This window comes from Ursus arctos, unplaced genomic scaffold, assembly GCF_023065955.2.
Source record: "Ursus arctos isolate Adak ecotype North America unplaced genomic scaffold, UrsArc2.0 scaffold_5, whole genome shotgun sequence".
NCBI classification, from domain to species: domain Eukaryota; kingdom Metazoa; phylum Chordata; class Mammalia; order Carnivora; family Ursidae; genus Ursus; species Ursus arctos.
This window is the reverse complement of record NW_026623067.1, coordinates 26,788,029-26,802,146: the sequence shown is the minus strand read 5'-3', so window position 1 is coordinate 26,802,146 and position 14,118 is coordinate 26,788,029. Positions and strand designations below refer to the sequence as shown.

The following is a 14,118-nucleotide window of genomic DNA, read 5'->3' as shown; positions in this document are numbered from 1 at the left end:
CCCACAACAGAATCCACTGTCTCGTCCAGACGTTTGGTAAGTGACTCTCATCCAGAGACAGTCCATCGATTTTCACTCTCCCACTACCTGGGTACCTTAGTGAAAACATACAACCTCTCCGGCCTGATGTCCGAGTCTGTCAAGGGTGGGTCTCAGCCACACGCCTGTGGGGGGCACGGTTTGCTCTCTGCTACAACTAAGCGCCTACAAGCAAAGGTCTAGGCATCCATCACAAGTATTACTCAGGGAACGTGCTATGAAGAAATACCCAAGTACCACTCTATATTGAACATGGTTTCTTGGGTATAGAAGGTTTGGATTTGAGGGGCACCTGGGTGGCTCAGTCGGTGAAGCATCTCTCATTGGCTCAGGTCATGATTCCAGGTCCTGGGATCGAGCCCCATGTTGGGCTTCCTGTTCAGCAGGGAGCCTGCTTCTCCCTCTCCCTCTGTCTGCTGCTCCCCCTGCTCATGCTCACTCTCTCATGCTCTCTCTTTCTTTCTCAAATAAATAAATAAAATACTAAAAAAAAAAGAGGAAGGTTTGGATTTGAAAGGCAAGGGTTTGAGTCTTGGATCTCCTTAGACCTACTCAGATCTACTCATCTGTTCCCTATCCTTAAGCAAACACCGGGCACCTTCATCTCAAACTTAGGCATGTCAAATACCGAGTCTTAGTTCTTCCCGTCCATTGCTCCTCAGTGTTTACTCTCAATCACCACCCCTGGAGCAGTGGCACCACCAGCCACTCAGCTGTTTAAACCAGAAAACTCAAGAGTTATTCCTGGGAACTCCTCCCTCATTTCTCATCTCCACTTCATCACTGGGACCTAACAGCCTGCCTCCGAAATATCCTGCCTGCACCCCCATCTCTCCATCCTCCCCGTCACCACACTAGCCGATGCCAAGGCCATCTAATTCAGAAAACCAGGAGAGCCTTCCGTCTTGCAAACTCTGCACTCACTTATGCCTTGTCATCTAAAAAGTAGATGTTATCCTATCATTCTCATTAAAACTCTTCAAAAACTCCCCACTACACTTAGGATAAAATCTGTGCTAATATAGCTACAGTGACTGTGTTCTTTATTGTCTGAACCAGGACATTTTAAAGAGTGAAGAGGGAGTTATTAGGACAACAGGTCCTAATCCAAACAGTCCCTGTGACCCTAGACATAAAGTCACCCTACATGCAGCCCACAGGCCATTGTTACCTGGCCACTGCCCACTTCCCAACCTCTTCTCTAGTCAATCAGTCTCTCTTTATTACCATGCTCAACTACAATGGATTTCTTTTTGTTGGGAAAGGCACTGAGTGTTGCCAATATGAAGGCATCACACGGGCTATTCCATTTGCCTAGCATACTGTTTCCCCATTCTTTGTCTGGGCCTCTTCATTTTACCCATGTCTTCCTTCCCCTCTAAACCTCAAGCTCTGTGAAGGCAAGAATTGGGCATGTTTCGTGACCTGCCCCCGGCCCAGAGTGGGCGCACAGCAAACACTGAGTGAGTTAGGGAAAACAGCAGTTGATGGACAAGGGGATCTGACTCTGAAGTCTTGCTTTCCCACATGGATCTGCTTCCCCCCATGTCTCTGATTAATCCAGCGGCACTGAATGATAATCTGTACATCTGCACAGAAAGGCAAGATTTGCCCTAGAATTCGTTTCTAAAATGTCAAAGTTGTGGCTGGAAGGGACCCACTCTGAATTGCCGGGAATACCCACATGACGTTTCTGGTGATACTCTAAGTCAACGCACAGGCTAGCAGCTAGCAGTTACCGAGCACTGAGCATGGCTTAACGTCATGCTCAGGAATCCGCGCCCCTTATTTCGTCTAATCCTCACAAGCCATTCTAAGTGTTGGGTATCAATCCCACTTTATAAATCAGGCAAAACCGACCTAGAAAAAGTAATTAATTCAAAGCCCAACACAGGTACTAGCAGAATCAAACCTGAACCTAGATTTATTTGTTTTTTACACCAAAGAAAAAGGAAGCTTGGTTGCAGCTTTCTAGGAGGGCTAGATATGAAAAAGAATGGCTAAAATTTAGTGTTTAGCACCGATCAATGGGTTATAGCAGGACCAATAAAAGCCTGTATTGTACAAAAGCAGAGACAAATTTAAATTTATTTCAGAAAGTCCTACATTTGAGAAAGGGAGAAGAAATATTTTGTGTGGATTGGTTAAAGTAGTTTGACTTACTTTGACATACTATTTTAAAAAGGACATCTTTTAGTAGAAAATATTACTTTACATTAAAAAGTAGAAAATCATATTCCTGGTGTAGACACAAATGTTAAACAAAATAGACAACCCGGGCACAGGGAATTGACTGAGCTACAGGCAGACACAGAAATTGATATTCAGTACCCCCCAGTGAGTATTAGTGCAACACACTGGTTCTCAGATTGATTGACACCAAAATTAGTATTCTGCAATTTGTAATTAGATATAGGAAGCCAGAGCACTTTGGAGGCATTTGATGGGTTCTCATGCAGGCAGCTTAATTGGTAATGAGATTTACGTGTTGATGTTAGAAGCAGTAGATTGGAGGGTGAAGGGTAATACACTCCTACACATTTTCTTTCTAGAGAACAGATTGCTTTCTGTATATGAAAATAGGATGATACACACATAGGAATACCTATCACTTCATACGCATATATAACTAGATATAAACATTCTAGTAAATTTTTCAATTTAAGAGTTAAATTATCATAAGAGTCCAATACAATATTGGCTAAAATACAATGAGTCATTGAACTTCCTTTTATTCATTTCCTTAGGTGTTATTAATGCTCAAATGTAATGACAATTACATGGCATTTGCAAATAGGCACATGCTGATTGCCCACAGCTATTAAATGTCCTTATTACAAGAGCTAATATACATCTCCCATGTGGAATCTTAATAAATCTCGAATTCTGTTTTGCTGTTCAAAACCATTTCCACCATAAAACTTAGTTTTTGGCTGAAAAGTACAGGTCACGGTAAGTGTCTTCAGGCTCTATAATAGTACTATGATTGGAAACACAAAATTTCTAAATTTATTTAACTTCATGTCAACCCTACGATAAATTGCAAAAGTAAAAATGGCTACAAAATCTCGGTAACTCCTCCTATTGGGAGGTGGAGTGTATTGAAACCGTAGTTGGTTGTGTGACCTGTTTTGTCCACAAGGACAACAGCAAACACTACATAACCAACCGTTTGAAACATGTTTGCATGTTGGCACTTGCTCTGTCTCTTGCTGCTTTTGGAAGCGAGTCATCATGCAAGGAAGCCCAGGTTAACGTGCTAGCTGCTACAGACATGTGGCGTAGGAAACCATCGACGGGCCAAATGCTGGACAAGTGAAGGAGGAATTCTAGAACCAGTCTACTGCTAGCTGATCTGCCAGCTGAATACAGAGAGGAAAAGAGAAGAGCCACCAAGCTGAGCCCAGTCAGAGAGTCAAGCAAAAAACCAACTACTAATCAATAATCATTGTTTTATACCACTGTTTGCGGTGTTTTTTTTTTTTTAACGCGCAGAAGCTAACAGATACAAACCCCCAACCCGATATGTGGCTGCACTGTCTGTCAATATGTACATTCATATAACTCAATGTTTACTTAAAGACAATATAAACTTGCAGTCTGCTTTGCATAAGTTATCTCAGTAGCTAAAATGAAAGTTTTTAGAATAAATACACATCATGAATCATGTAATAGCGAGCTCCACTTGTTTGATTAAATGGTAAAATGAACAAGCTAGATTTTCAATTAATACAAAGATTCTATGCCTTTTGGTTCAAAGGAATCTTGTTTTTCCAGTAATTTTACAATGAAGTTTAAGGTACAAGAATCAGGCAGATGGCTCTGATTGTGAATTCAACAATACAGAGTCATATCAACACTGAATGGTTTTGAAAGAAATTTGCAAAAGCTAATTTTAATTTTTAAATGTAAAAAAATTATTTATTTATTTATTTATTTATTTATTTATTTATTTATTTATTTATTGCAAAAGCTAATTTTTAGAACTGGCTTTCAGGGAAACACTTCATAGGTCAACTGTTTTTAATCTGATTATTTGTCATACAGTATTAGTCAGATTTTAGTGTTCCTTTGATCTATGTGATTGTCAAATAATTTCCCGTAATTCTTTGGTAAAGCATACATGCTTAGGTACATGTGACCTATGTCAAAATTATCATGGTATTGATGCCAGTCAAGTAACTGTCCACTGGGACCTTGCCACTATGAACATGGTACCCAGTTCCAACAAAACCAACATTCTCTCTGCGTCTCCAGTTAGTTCTTCTCATAACACAGTTCCTTTGCATAGGTTTATTAATCTATTTGATGTCGGGCTGCATACAATGAAACAGCACTCTGATTATTAAAGAGTTCTTGGCTGTCACTACATGAGGCTTATCTTTTGCTGGGACAAGTCTTAAACACAGCAGGAAAGATAGTCAAACTCATGACTTGTCCCTAATCCTGCCAGCAACTTAAACATCGGAGAGTTGAAAATCAAACAAAATCCTGCAGAGATGATTCATTTTCACTCCCCAAATGTTTACTTAACCTTGTCATGTAAAGAGTGGCAATATTTTCCAATGAGGAAAACCAAAGTTGATTAAAGCAGCTTGCAAAGTTGTTTGAGATACAGTAAGAATGCACTTCTTTGCTATGTCCCAGTAAAATGTATTCCAAGCATGCGCACGTGCACACGCACACGCGCGCACACACACACACACACACACACACACACCCCTCATGGTACAAAATCTATTTTTTTGTTCCTAACAATGGTTTAAAGAAGAGACCAACCACAGGCTTCTGCTTACATTTAACTTTGGTGGATTTGAGATTTGAAGGGGCCACAAGTTATCTTTCAGAAGCATGAACTAAGTAACAGCTGTGCTGAATGCAATTAAACAATTCTTGTAACATTTAAACTGCTATCCAACGCACTACATTTTTGTCAGACCCAACTTTTCCAGCAGTCTGCAAATGAGGTCCAGAATTCTAAGTGATAGGTATCTGGTCCTTGGGGGAGGGAGAGGAAGAAAGGGGGTGGAAAGGTATTTTCAGGGGCAGACAAGGTACCGTAGGGTGGGTGGGAACCATGGTTTCCTGTTCTTAAATTCTTCGAGAGATTTTTGAGCTAAAAGACCCCTGTGAGTTTTATGTCAGAGTAATCAATTTTGAAAACATATTTCACATGTGACAGCCACATGTGAAACACTTTTATAAGACTTCTACCGGTACACTTCCTTTCTACACAGATGTGCTGTCAAGTCAAAGATGCTGCAGTGAGAATCATTTTTGTGATATTCTTACATACTAAACTGGGCTTAACTCATGTCTCTCATTGCATCTTTGCTTCTAAGGGAATGTCACAGAATCCCTCTCTTAGGGCAATGTTCTACTAACCCCAGCAAATTTAATTTTTGGCAATGGCCATTCATTGAGAATAGAATTTAATATCCACCCATGGCCATCTACCAATTTTAATGCTTCTAACTTGGACTGTCACCCACTAAAGAAAGAAGCTGTCCATGTACTTGGTGGTTCCTCCCCAGGATGACCCAGAGGCAGGAAAGCTCTCAGGGTGGGCATCTCTTTGGCAATCCATCCTTCCGAACAGTGGACACTGCCATTCAAACTTTAACAGGGCACATCCTTCCAGGGGTGGCTGACCCTCACCTGTGAGTGTTGTCGAGGTGGCAGGGACACCGCTTGTCACATTTGATGCCGTAGAGCCCTTCTGGACACAGGCGAGCCTCACAGCGCTCACCAGCAAAGCCTGCTTCGCAGAGGCATGAGCCACTCACGTGATAACATTTCCCTCCGTTGATACACTGGCAGGTCTCAGCACAGCGAACTCCGTACGTGCCAACGGGACACTCATCCTGGCACCTACCAAGCAGGGAGCGGGAGCAGAAGATAGATTAGGTAATGCCATGTACAAATATACAGTCCATTCAGACAGGCTTTGTGATCTATAAACTGAAAGTGTTTTTTGCATTTGCTGTATTTTTTAGTGATTAACCCATTATGGGTATAAAAGCAGGAAGCTGAATTACTCTGGCAACAGGTAGTAGTAACAGCAGTATGACCTGTTCAAAAGAATAACAAAAACGAAAACAAAATAAAATTATGAACTTAGCACAGGAAGCATGTTTTACACCTAGTGGTTTGCTTGCTAAAGCTATATATATGCATATATATGTATTCAAAGAGAAAACTTTGCAGCATATTTCAAACAATGTTAACTCCCGTGGCTTTCATGGTGACATTAATATTTAATCTCAGCCATGCTTCTGCTCTTTTCAAAGCTGAGTGGCAGTAATTTCTCCTCATTTAGAAAGTTAAGGAAGAAAGGGGGGGTAAACAAAAGGGGGAATGAACCATGAGAGACTATGGACTCTGGGAAACAAACTGAGGGCTTCAGAGGGGAGGGGAGAGGGGGAATGGGATAGGCTGGTGATGGGTAGTAAGGAGGGCACGTATTGCATGGTGCACTGGGTGTTACATGAAAGTAATGAATCATGGAACTTTACATCAAAAACTAGGGATGTACTGTATGGTGACTAACATAATATAATAAAAAAATATTATTATTAAAAAAAGCATCAAACTGGAAAGGAATAAATAAAAATGTCACTACTTGCACACACAAAAAAAGCAAGTTATGTATTTAATAAATAAAGTCCTCTGTAGATCTGGGGAAGTCAGAGCTATTGCAATCAGGTTTTTTTGATTCCACCTGGGGAACTTTTGCCAGGAGATTTATGGATAGGTAGAGTTTCCTAGCACAAAATTTTTGTTAAGAGGGATACTGTCCTCTGTTAATAAGAAGCAAGGAAAAAATATCAGGTCTCAAAAATTCACTTTATCTTTTAAAAAATGACATTAGAGTCTGGTCCTGGAGGAAGGACAGGCTCTGGATAAGTTGGATCAGGTGGGCAGCTATGCGGCTGGAAGGAACCGTGATAGAGAAGAGAAAATTATCATCACTCCACAGAATGCATGACCAGTTGTCAAGCCAGCCAAGCTTTTTTTTTGACCTGGCAAGGTGACTTCACGGAGCCTCCTGCAACAGAAGGAGCACTTCCTGCCAAAAGAGAGGGAGATGGGGTCTCGTCTAGCCGAGCGCCTGCCATAAGTATGGTACACTTTGTGGGTGGAAATCAGCAGACACTTCCCATGTGGCTCTCAAGTCACGCCAGATCCATGGTCAGAAATGTAGGTCAGCACTGCATTTTTTCAGAGCAGTATAATGCAAGCAGCAAGTGCATAATAATGAATTGAAGGATACCTAAAGGCAGTAGCAAAGGGGCTGAAAAGCAAACATTTTCCACAAAGTTTTGCATATTTTTAATCATTATGATTAGTAACAATACCAAGTTTGGATGGGATTTGATTTAAATGGAGAAAATAAATCTTGAGATCCCTCTGATAGTTCTCTGGTTAACCCTGGCTCTAGCACATAGTTAATGTGATAGAGACAAGGAAAGGGGTCTCCTGTAAACTTGGTTTCACCCGACACATAAGTGTGTTTGTCAATAGGCAAAATCTTCAAATCAGCTGCTCAACAAACCATTAGCAAAGTTCTGTAGTAACCACTTACTATTTAGCATAAAATCAGATCAGATGTGTGCTTTAAAATTACATAGGAGTATACATACTATTTTTAGACCAGAGTATTTTTTAAAAGATACTCTATTTTTAACTTGTAAGAGGCCTTAATAAGCCAAGTCACTTAGTTTATTCTCCAAAGATGCAAACTTTGGAGAAAGAAATGGCAAGGTGTAATAACTGGGCCTCGTCTTGGCTCTGCTAAAGGCTGGTGAGACAACTTTGCAGCCTGTCTGTCCAGATTTGCTTGTGATTCTGTACCAAAAAGGAAAAGATAAACAAGGTAAAATAACATTGCTTTCTCTCTCTTATATGGATTTGAAAACAAATCCAACTGTTAAGTTTTGGGACCCATGATTTTAACTTAGGAAAAAGCTTAGCTCTAAAAGTGGGTGAACCGAGTATAGATCGGAAGCCTGGAAAAATGTCTGCTGCCAAATGACAGGGAAGCAGTGTGTATATTTTACCCTATCTTGGCAGAGACTTCCTTTTCTTTGGGAAAATAAAATCCATAATAGCTGGTCCTGACCCATATTTACCTTTCAAACCTATAATAAAACATACTACTAGCTTGTATTATAAGTGGCAAAAAGCCATTTGAATTTCCCTTACTAAAGTAGCCACTGCATAAAGTTTGGTTCACATTCTCATTTTTTTTCATCAAAGTTGTGCATGTAAGAAAATCCTGTTAATAACACTTTTGTCTACTTCCACGTACCAAACCAAGGTGGTAAGATATCTTTCTAGAAGTAGACTTTGAAAATAAAATCTTGAAAATAAAATCAGGAGTACCTGAGTGGCTCAGTAGGTTAAGTGCCTGCCTTCACCTCAGGTCATGATCCCGGAGTCCTGGGATCAAGCCCTGCATCAGGCTCCCTGCTCAGGGAGTCTGCTTCTCCCTCTTCCTCTGCCTTCCACCCCCAGCTCATGCTCTCTCACGGGCACATGCAATCTTTCTCAAATAAATAAAAAGAAAAAAACCTTAAAAAAATAAAAAAGGAAAAAAGCAATCATGAAGCAGTTTATACCTTTCCGAGGTTAGCAGAATTAAAAGTCTTTGTCAAACAGACTTGTTTCCCTTTTTGGCTCCTTTATCCAAAAGAAGCATCATTTCTCAGTGAATTTTATGTCCTTAATGTTGTTTTTGTGGTCCCAGGCAGAACAACAACAACAAAAAGCTATCTAGGAACTAGTGAAAGAGGTAATACATTTTCTTACGAGAGAAGGCAGAGAGACTGATGAAGACAGAACAAAAAATATCAGCCACGGTAGAAATATGGAAATTTGGAGTTTATATATATATTTTTTATTTTTGGTTTTGAATAATGCTCTGGAATTGGAAAAAAATGGATAAGCTTTAAGTAGAGATAATATGACACCTGCTCCCACACCAGGGTCACAGGCTTGTTTTAATACCATTTTGATTATTATGTTGCATCTTATTACAAATGGATGGAAAAGGAAGTGATTTAACATATAAGTGGTGGCAGCTCCTTTCTCTCTGGTCCTTTTGAGCATGTCCCTCCCCAGAGTGCCTGGAATAACTGGGCCAAACCATGATTTAGGGTGAAAGAATCACATTCCTCATTAAACTTGGGATCGATGGATCAGCTGCCTGCCTTTCAAGCATCTGGAACTACTGCTCTGGGGAAAATAGAAAAAGTGCTGGAAAACAGCCAACTTTTCCACAATGCTAGATCCCGGAAAGTTTCCCCCTTGGAGACGAATGCTGCATCCCCCAAATTCCTGTCTGTCATTTCTGACTTTGCCTCCTTTGACCCACATTCCTTCTTCACTTGCAGGTTCTATGGAACACAGGCATGGCCGGACAGTCCTGCCTTCGCCTTAAAGGGAGCATGACCATGACAGAGGCAAAGATCTCTCCCTCCAGCTCACTCTTAGGGAGCAGCAGTTGTATGCATGGACCCCAAAGGCCTGAGCAATTCCATAGCAACCCATTACCATGAAGAACACTCTGTTAACCCCTTCAGAGGAATTTCTGCGAGGATCTGGAAACCATCCTCTCTTCCCTCTTGCTTGGCTGGGCCACATGACATTTCTCCACCACAATGTCCGCTCAACCTTTCCACAAACCCCCATGACTATTATTTGGACATCCCACGAGCTGTTCTGCCTGCCTACTAGGTGTCTGTTTTGTTTGTTCTGTCTTCACTCTGGCTGGGAGGGCCGTCCCCACATCCTGGGAATGCTTTGCTGGCAGCTGCCTGTGGTGGTACCTGCACCTCCGGGCAGCAGTGCTCTGGTCTAACCTCAGGGATCAAGTTCCGCTGACTTCTCAAAACACGGCAACACCAAGACCCCAGGCCCTCAAAGCTGCTTTCACCACACCTCTGCCACAAACTGCCCCATAGCTACTCATTTTTCCCTAGCATAGTGACGAATGTGCATGCTGTCAGTGTGTGTGTTCGTGTGTGTGTGTGTGTGTCTACAACCCAGACGGGGATGGTATAATTGATAACAGAAATCATGTTGTCAGTTCACTGGCAAAACAACAGTTATCAGAACAACAACTCAAGAAGAAGTTCCCTCTTCACCTCCCTTGTCTTTCTTTGGCTCCTTTCCCTCCTTGCCTTAATCACCTGGAAATCAGCTGTTACTCTCCTTCCCTGCATTCTAAATAAGATGAGTACAAGCTCGCCTTACATGTTTGTTGTTTCTGTGTTGCCTCAAATTTGAGACTTAGACTGTGAGAGGACAAGGAAAACAATTATACAGCTGATCCTCGAATAACACGGGTTTGGACTGCACAGTAAGTCCACTTACATGCAGATTTTTTTTTTTATTCCACAGTGCTGTAAATATATTCTGTCTTCCTTACGATTCTCTTAACATTTTCTTTTCTCTAGCTCACTTTATTATAAGAATACCATATATAATACATATGACATACAAAATATGTGTTAATTGACTGTTTATATTATCAGTAAGGCTTCCTAAACAGTAGACTACTAGTAGTTAAGTTTTGGGGGAGCCAAAGTTATATGCAATTTTTGACTGCACAGCAGGTCAGTGCCCCAAACCCCTGAGTTTTTCAAGGGTCAACTGGATTTACTTTTTTAGTGCCCTAAAATATTAGACAAAGGTATTATTTGGGATTCTGCTTGGTCCCATGCCTCTCCTTCCCCGACCCATCTTTCTAAATAAGATAGTAAGTCCAGAACTCATCTAACAGTATCTATCCAAAACACAACCATAAGACAGGATGTAGGTCACAAAAACTTTCTGAGAAGCCCTATAACATAGTACAAAAACCAAGCTCTGAAGGGTGCTGCGATAATTTGTAACATCAAAAAATTAAAGGTAAAATACATAACTATATTAACAAAAGATGAAAGCCTTTTAATGAAGTTAAACAGATACTAACAGAAGTTCCTAATAAAAACAGGATTAAAAAAAAAACCACTCAACACGAAGTTTACTAAAAACCAGTAACAAACGTGAAACTACACTGAAGCCATTTTCAATAAAATTAAGAACAAGACAGGAATTTGGGCTGTGACTGCCATTTGTCCTCACTGACTTAGAGGTTTAAAGTAATACAATCATGTCGAGAATTGAAATAATCATTATAAATACTGAAAAGTAGAGGCAAGTATCTTTTTTCATAATTGATGAAATAACTTTGATGTTTGCTAAAAATAACATTAGAATTACTAAAAATTTTGGTGGAGAGGGGTGCCTGGGTGGCTCAGCCATTAAGCATCTGCCTTCGGCTTGGGTCATGGTCCCGGCGTCCTGGGTTCGAGCCCTGCATCAGGCTCCTTGCTCGGCGGGAAGCCTGCTTCTCCCTCTCACACTCCCCCTGCTTGTGTTCCCTCTCTCACTGTCTCTCTCTGTCAAATAAATAAATAAAATCTTAAAAAAAATTTTTTTTTTGGTGGAGAGGCTAAATAAAAATACTCACAATCGAGTTTTTCTTTATCCTGAAACAGCCAGTTAGAAAGAGAAATGAGATTTTCCAAAAAATACAAATTACTTAGAAATAGATTTAACAAGAATTTCTAAGTTGGGAGGTGGCAGGGGCGGGGGGAACCACGCTAAATCTTACTAAAGTATCTTACTAAAATTAAAAAAAAAAAAGATCAGAATATTAGAAAAAAAAAGGAAGGAGGAAGTTTGAAGAAATGCTTAGGTCACTGATCTCACTAAAAAATAATGAGAGCTAATTTTGATTCAGTTCCCAGACATCACTCAAATTAATAATCGCTAGTATTTATACAGTTCAGGTAAATCACTCAACTCTAATAAGAACTGTTTGTTAGCTTCCACACTGTTCTAACATTAATGTATTTATTCAATCCTGTTAACAACCCCAAAGGGCAGTAAAATTATTATTTGAATATTAGCAATAACGATGTGTCTGATTAGAATATAAGCAACAGGTTCCAAAAATGTTTGTTTTGAGCCAGTTTAGTCCCCTACCTTTCCGGTCTTTTTTCTTTAATTTTACACACACATCCACTAGGCTCAATTATCTGGTCTTTCAGGATGTAAGAAATGAAAGAACAAATTAGAAGGCGTAAGGTTAGCAAAGCCGTCTGAGGTAACACTTTATTATCTAATACGAAAAATGACAGCGGATGGAAGAGTCACGTGAGCACAGCCACGCATTCGCTTTTATTTCATGTGGGACCAGAGAGCCCTAGAAATCCCATCAGATCTTCCTTGGTCACTACTGCGCAGGAAAATGACTGATGTTTTAACAGTCTACCGAATCATAAGACCAGTAACTTTATGCCCCACATCATTGCTAAAGATAACCAGGTACACATTCAATTTTGAAATAAATCTATCAAAAAATGTTTAAAATATAAAAAGTTTTGGTCTTTGAAGTGGCTGTCCAACCACTTGACTGTTGAGCCTGACATATTCATCATGGGTTCTGGATAGCTGATATTTTATTTATTTTTTTGAGTGCTTTCTCTGTATCTTCAATTTGCCCTCGCTGTCTATGGCTCACTTTCTACACACTGACTGTTGAAATAATCTGTCAAACACACTGATACTTTATAGATGCCTCTGGAATGTTACAGAATAGTCACAGACATGTGGTAGCAAAGGTGTTCCCTGGGCTCTTTGAGCTTTCCTTTCATGCCATTACGAGCAGTCAGAGAAAGACGAGACTCTCCCTTACCGTTCCCCTGTGTATCCTGGACTGCAATGACATTGGCCTGTGGCAGCATCACACGTCCCTCCATTATGGCACTGACATTCCTGTGAACAGTTCTTTCCGAAGCGACCCTCGGGGCAAGGCTGACCACACACTGTGCCCTGCATTCAAAGAGACTTGGAAAATTACATGGGCCTCCAGCCAGAGAAGGGCCAAAGGAGGAGGGAAAGAAGAGAGGAAACAGAAAGGGAGGAAGGTATAGGGGAACAGGACTGCAAGAGAATTAGATAAAGGGGATTTTAGAACACATGCACTCCGTTCATCATCTTAAAAATGTTAGCAATTTTAAATGGACTTACTTACCGGGTAAGCCTATATCTCAAGCTATGTTCAAAGGTGGCAGAATAATCTTAAGAAATACCCATATTAACAAACTGAAGTTTAAGATAAAGTTACGTGAAATTATTATGGTAACCTAAGGAAATTATAAATCCTCCTAAGCGTTCTTCCTTGTGTCCTTACGTGTACGATAAGTCAACAATACTCACTGAGCATCCGTTACAGAAACTGCAACATCTGGTGCAAATGGAATATCCAAACGCTTTACCATATGTTCCCAAGGAAATATACATGATCATTGGTTTTATTTCTTATAAGGTACAATGGAGCATGAGATGGAAATTTTGTGTACCTGAATTAACAGTAACATTGCCTAAGAGAGTAGTCCTATAAGAATGAACCTAGACATTTTATTTCAGAAGAAAAACACTTTTATTTTCAGCAGGTTGAAAAAACATTGCTGGGCCAAGATCAATAGGAAAGCTTATTTCCTGGGAAGAAAAATCAAGAGTAACTTGGACGTGTCTCCTCACCCTAGAGGCTGTCCATCTAGTCAGGCAGTGTCATTATATTTATTCCAATCCTATGTTTATAAGAATAAGTACCGATAAGTCAATGAAATACTCTGTGATTTTTCTACTTCACTTGGCTATATAACTCGGGCTTATAGCTTATCATCTGTTTATTGGAATTATTGTTAGAACAAACAACATATCCCAAATAACAGAGATTTTTAAACTGTTTTTTTAACTGTTGCAAGCTGTTGCTTTGTCCTCCTTCTCTCTAAAAAAAGGCAGACTGTGGGCACTCTGAAATTGGAGGCTAGCGAACACCAGATGGTTTTGTAAATGTTTATTCTGGATAGCGTAAGAAAATACATTTCCTCTAACTCCTGGCTACCCACAAAGGCAGTTGGTGTGCTAATTAAGTCTCCTCTGGTGGTTTCTAGCTATCTACAAACAGGGAAAGTTCTTCCACAGACTCTTGGAACCGAAAAAGCCTTTGAGAGATGATTC

General features: G+C 40.3%; 1 protein-coding gene across 5 annotated transcripts in view; it reads right to left on the bottom strand.

The window, feature by feature from the left end:
- The window catches only part of MEGF10 (multiple EGF like domains 10), a 343,436-nt gene that overhangs the window by 43,655 nt on the left and 285,663 nt on the right, over positions 1–14,118 (bottom strand). For all 5 annotated transcript variants that reach the window (XM_048221243.2, XM_044387359.3, XM_044387360.3 and 2 more), the window contains 2 exons: positions 12,788–12,924; positions 5,698–5,910 (listed from right to left, as the gene is read on the bottom strand). In XM_048221243.2, the coding sequence (XP_048077200.2) occupies positions 5,698–5,910; positions 12,788–12,924 (350 nt within the window). The remainder of the gene's footprint in view (positions 1–5,697; positions 5,911–12,787; positions 12,925–14,118) is intronic.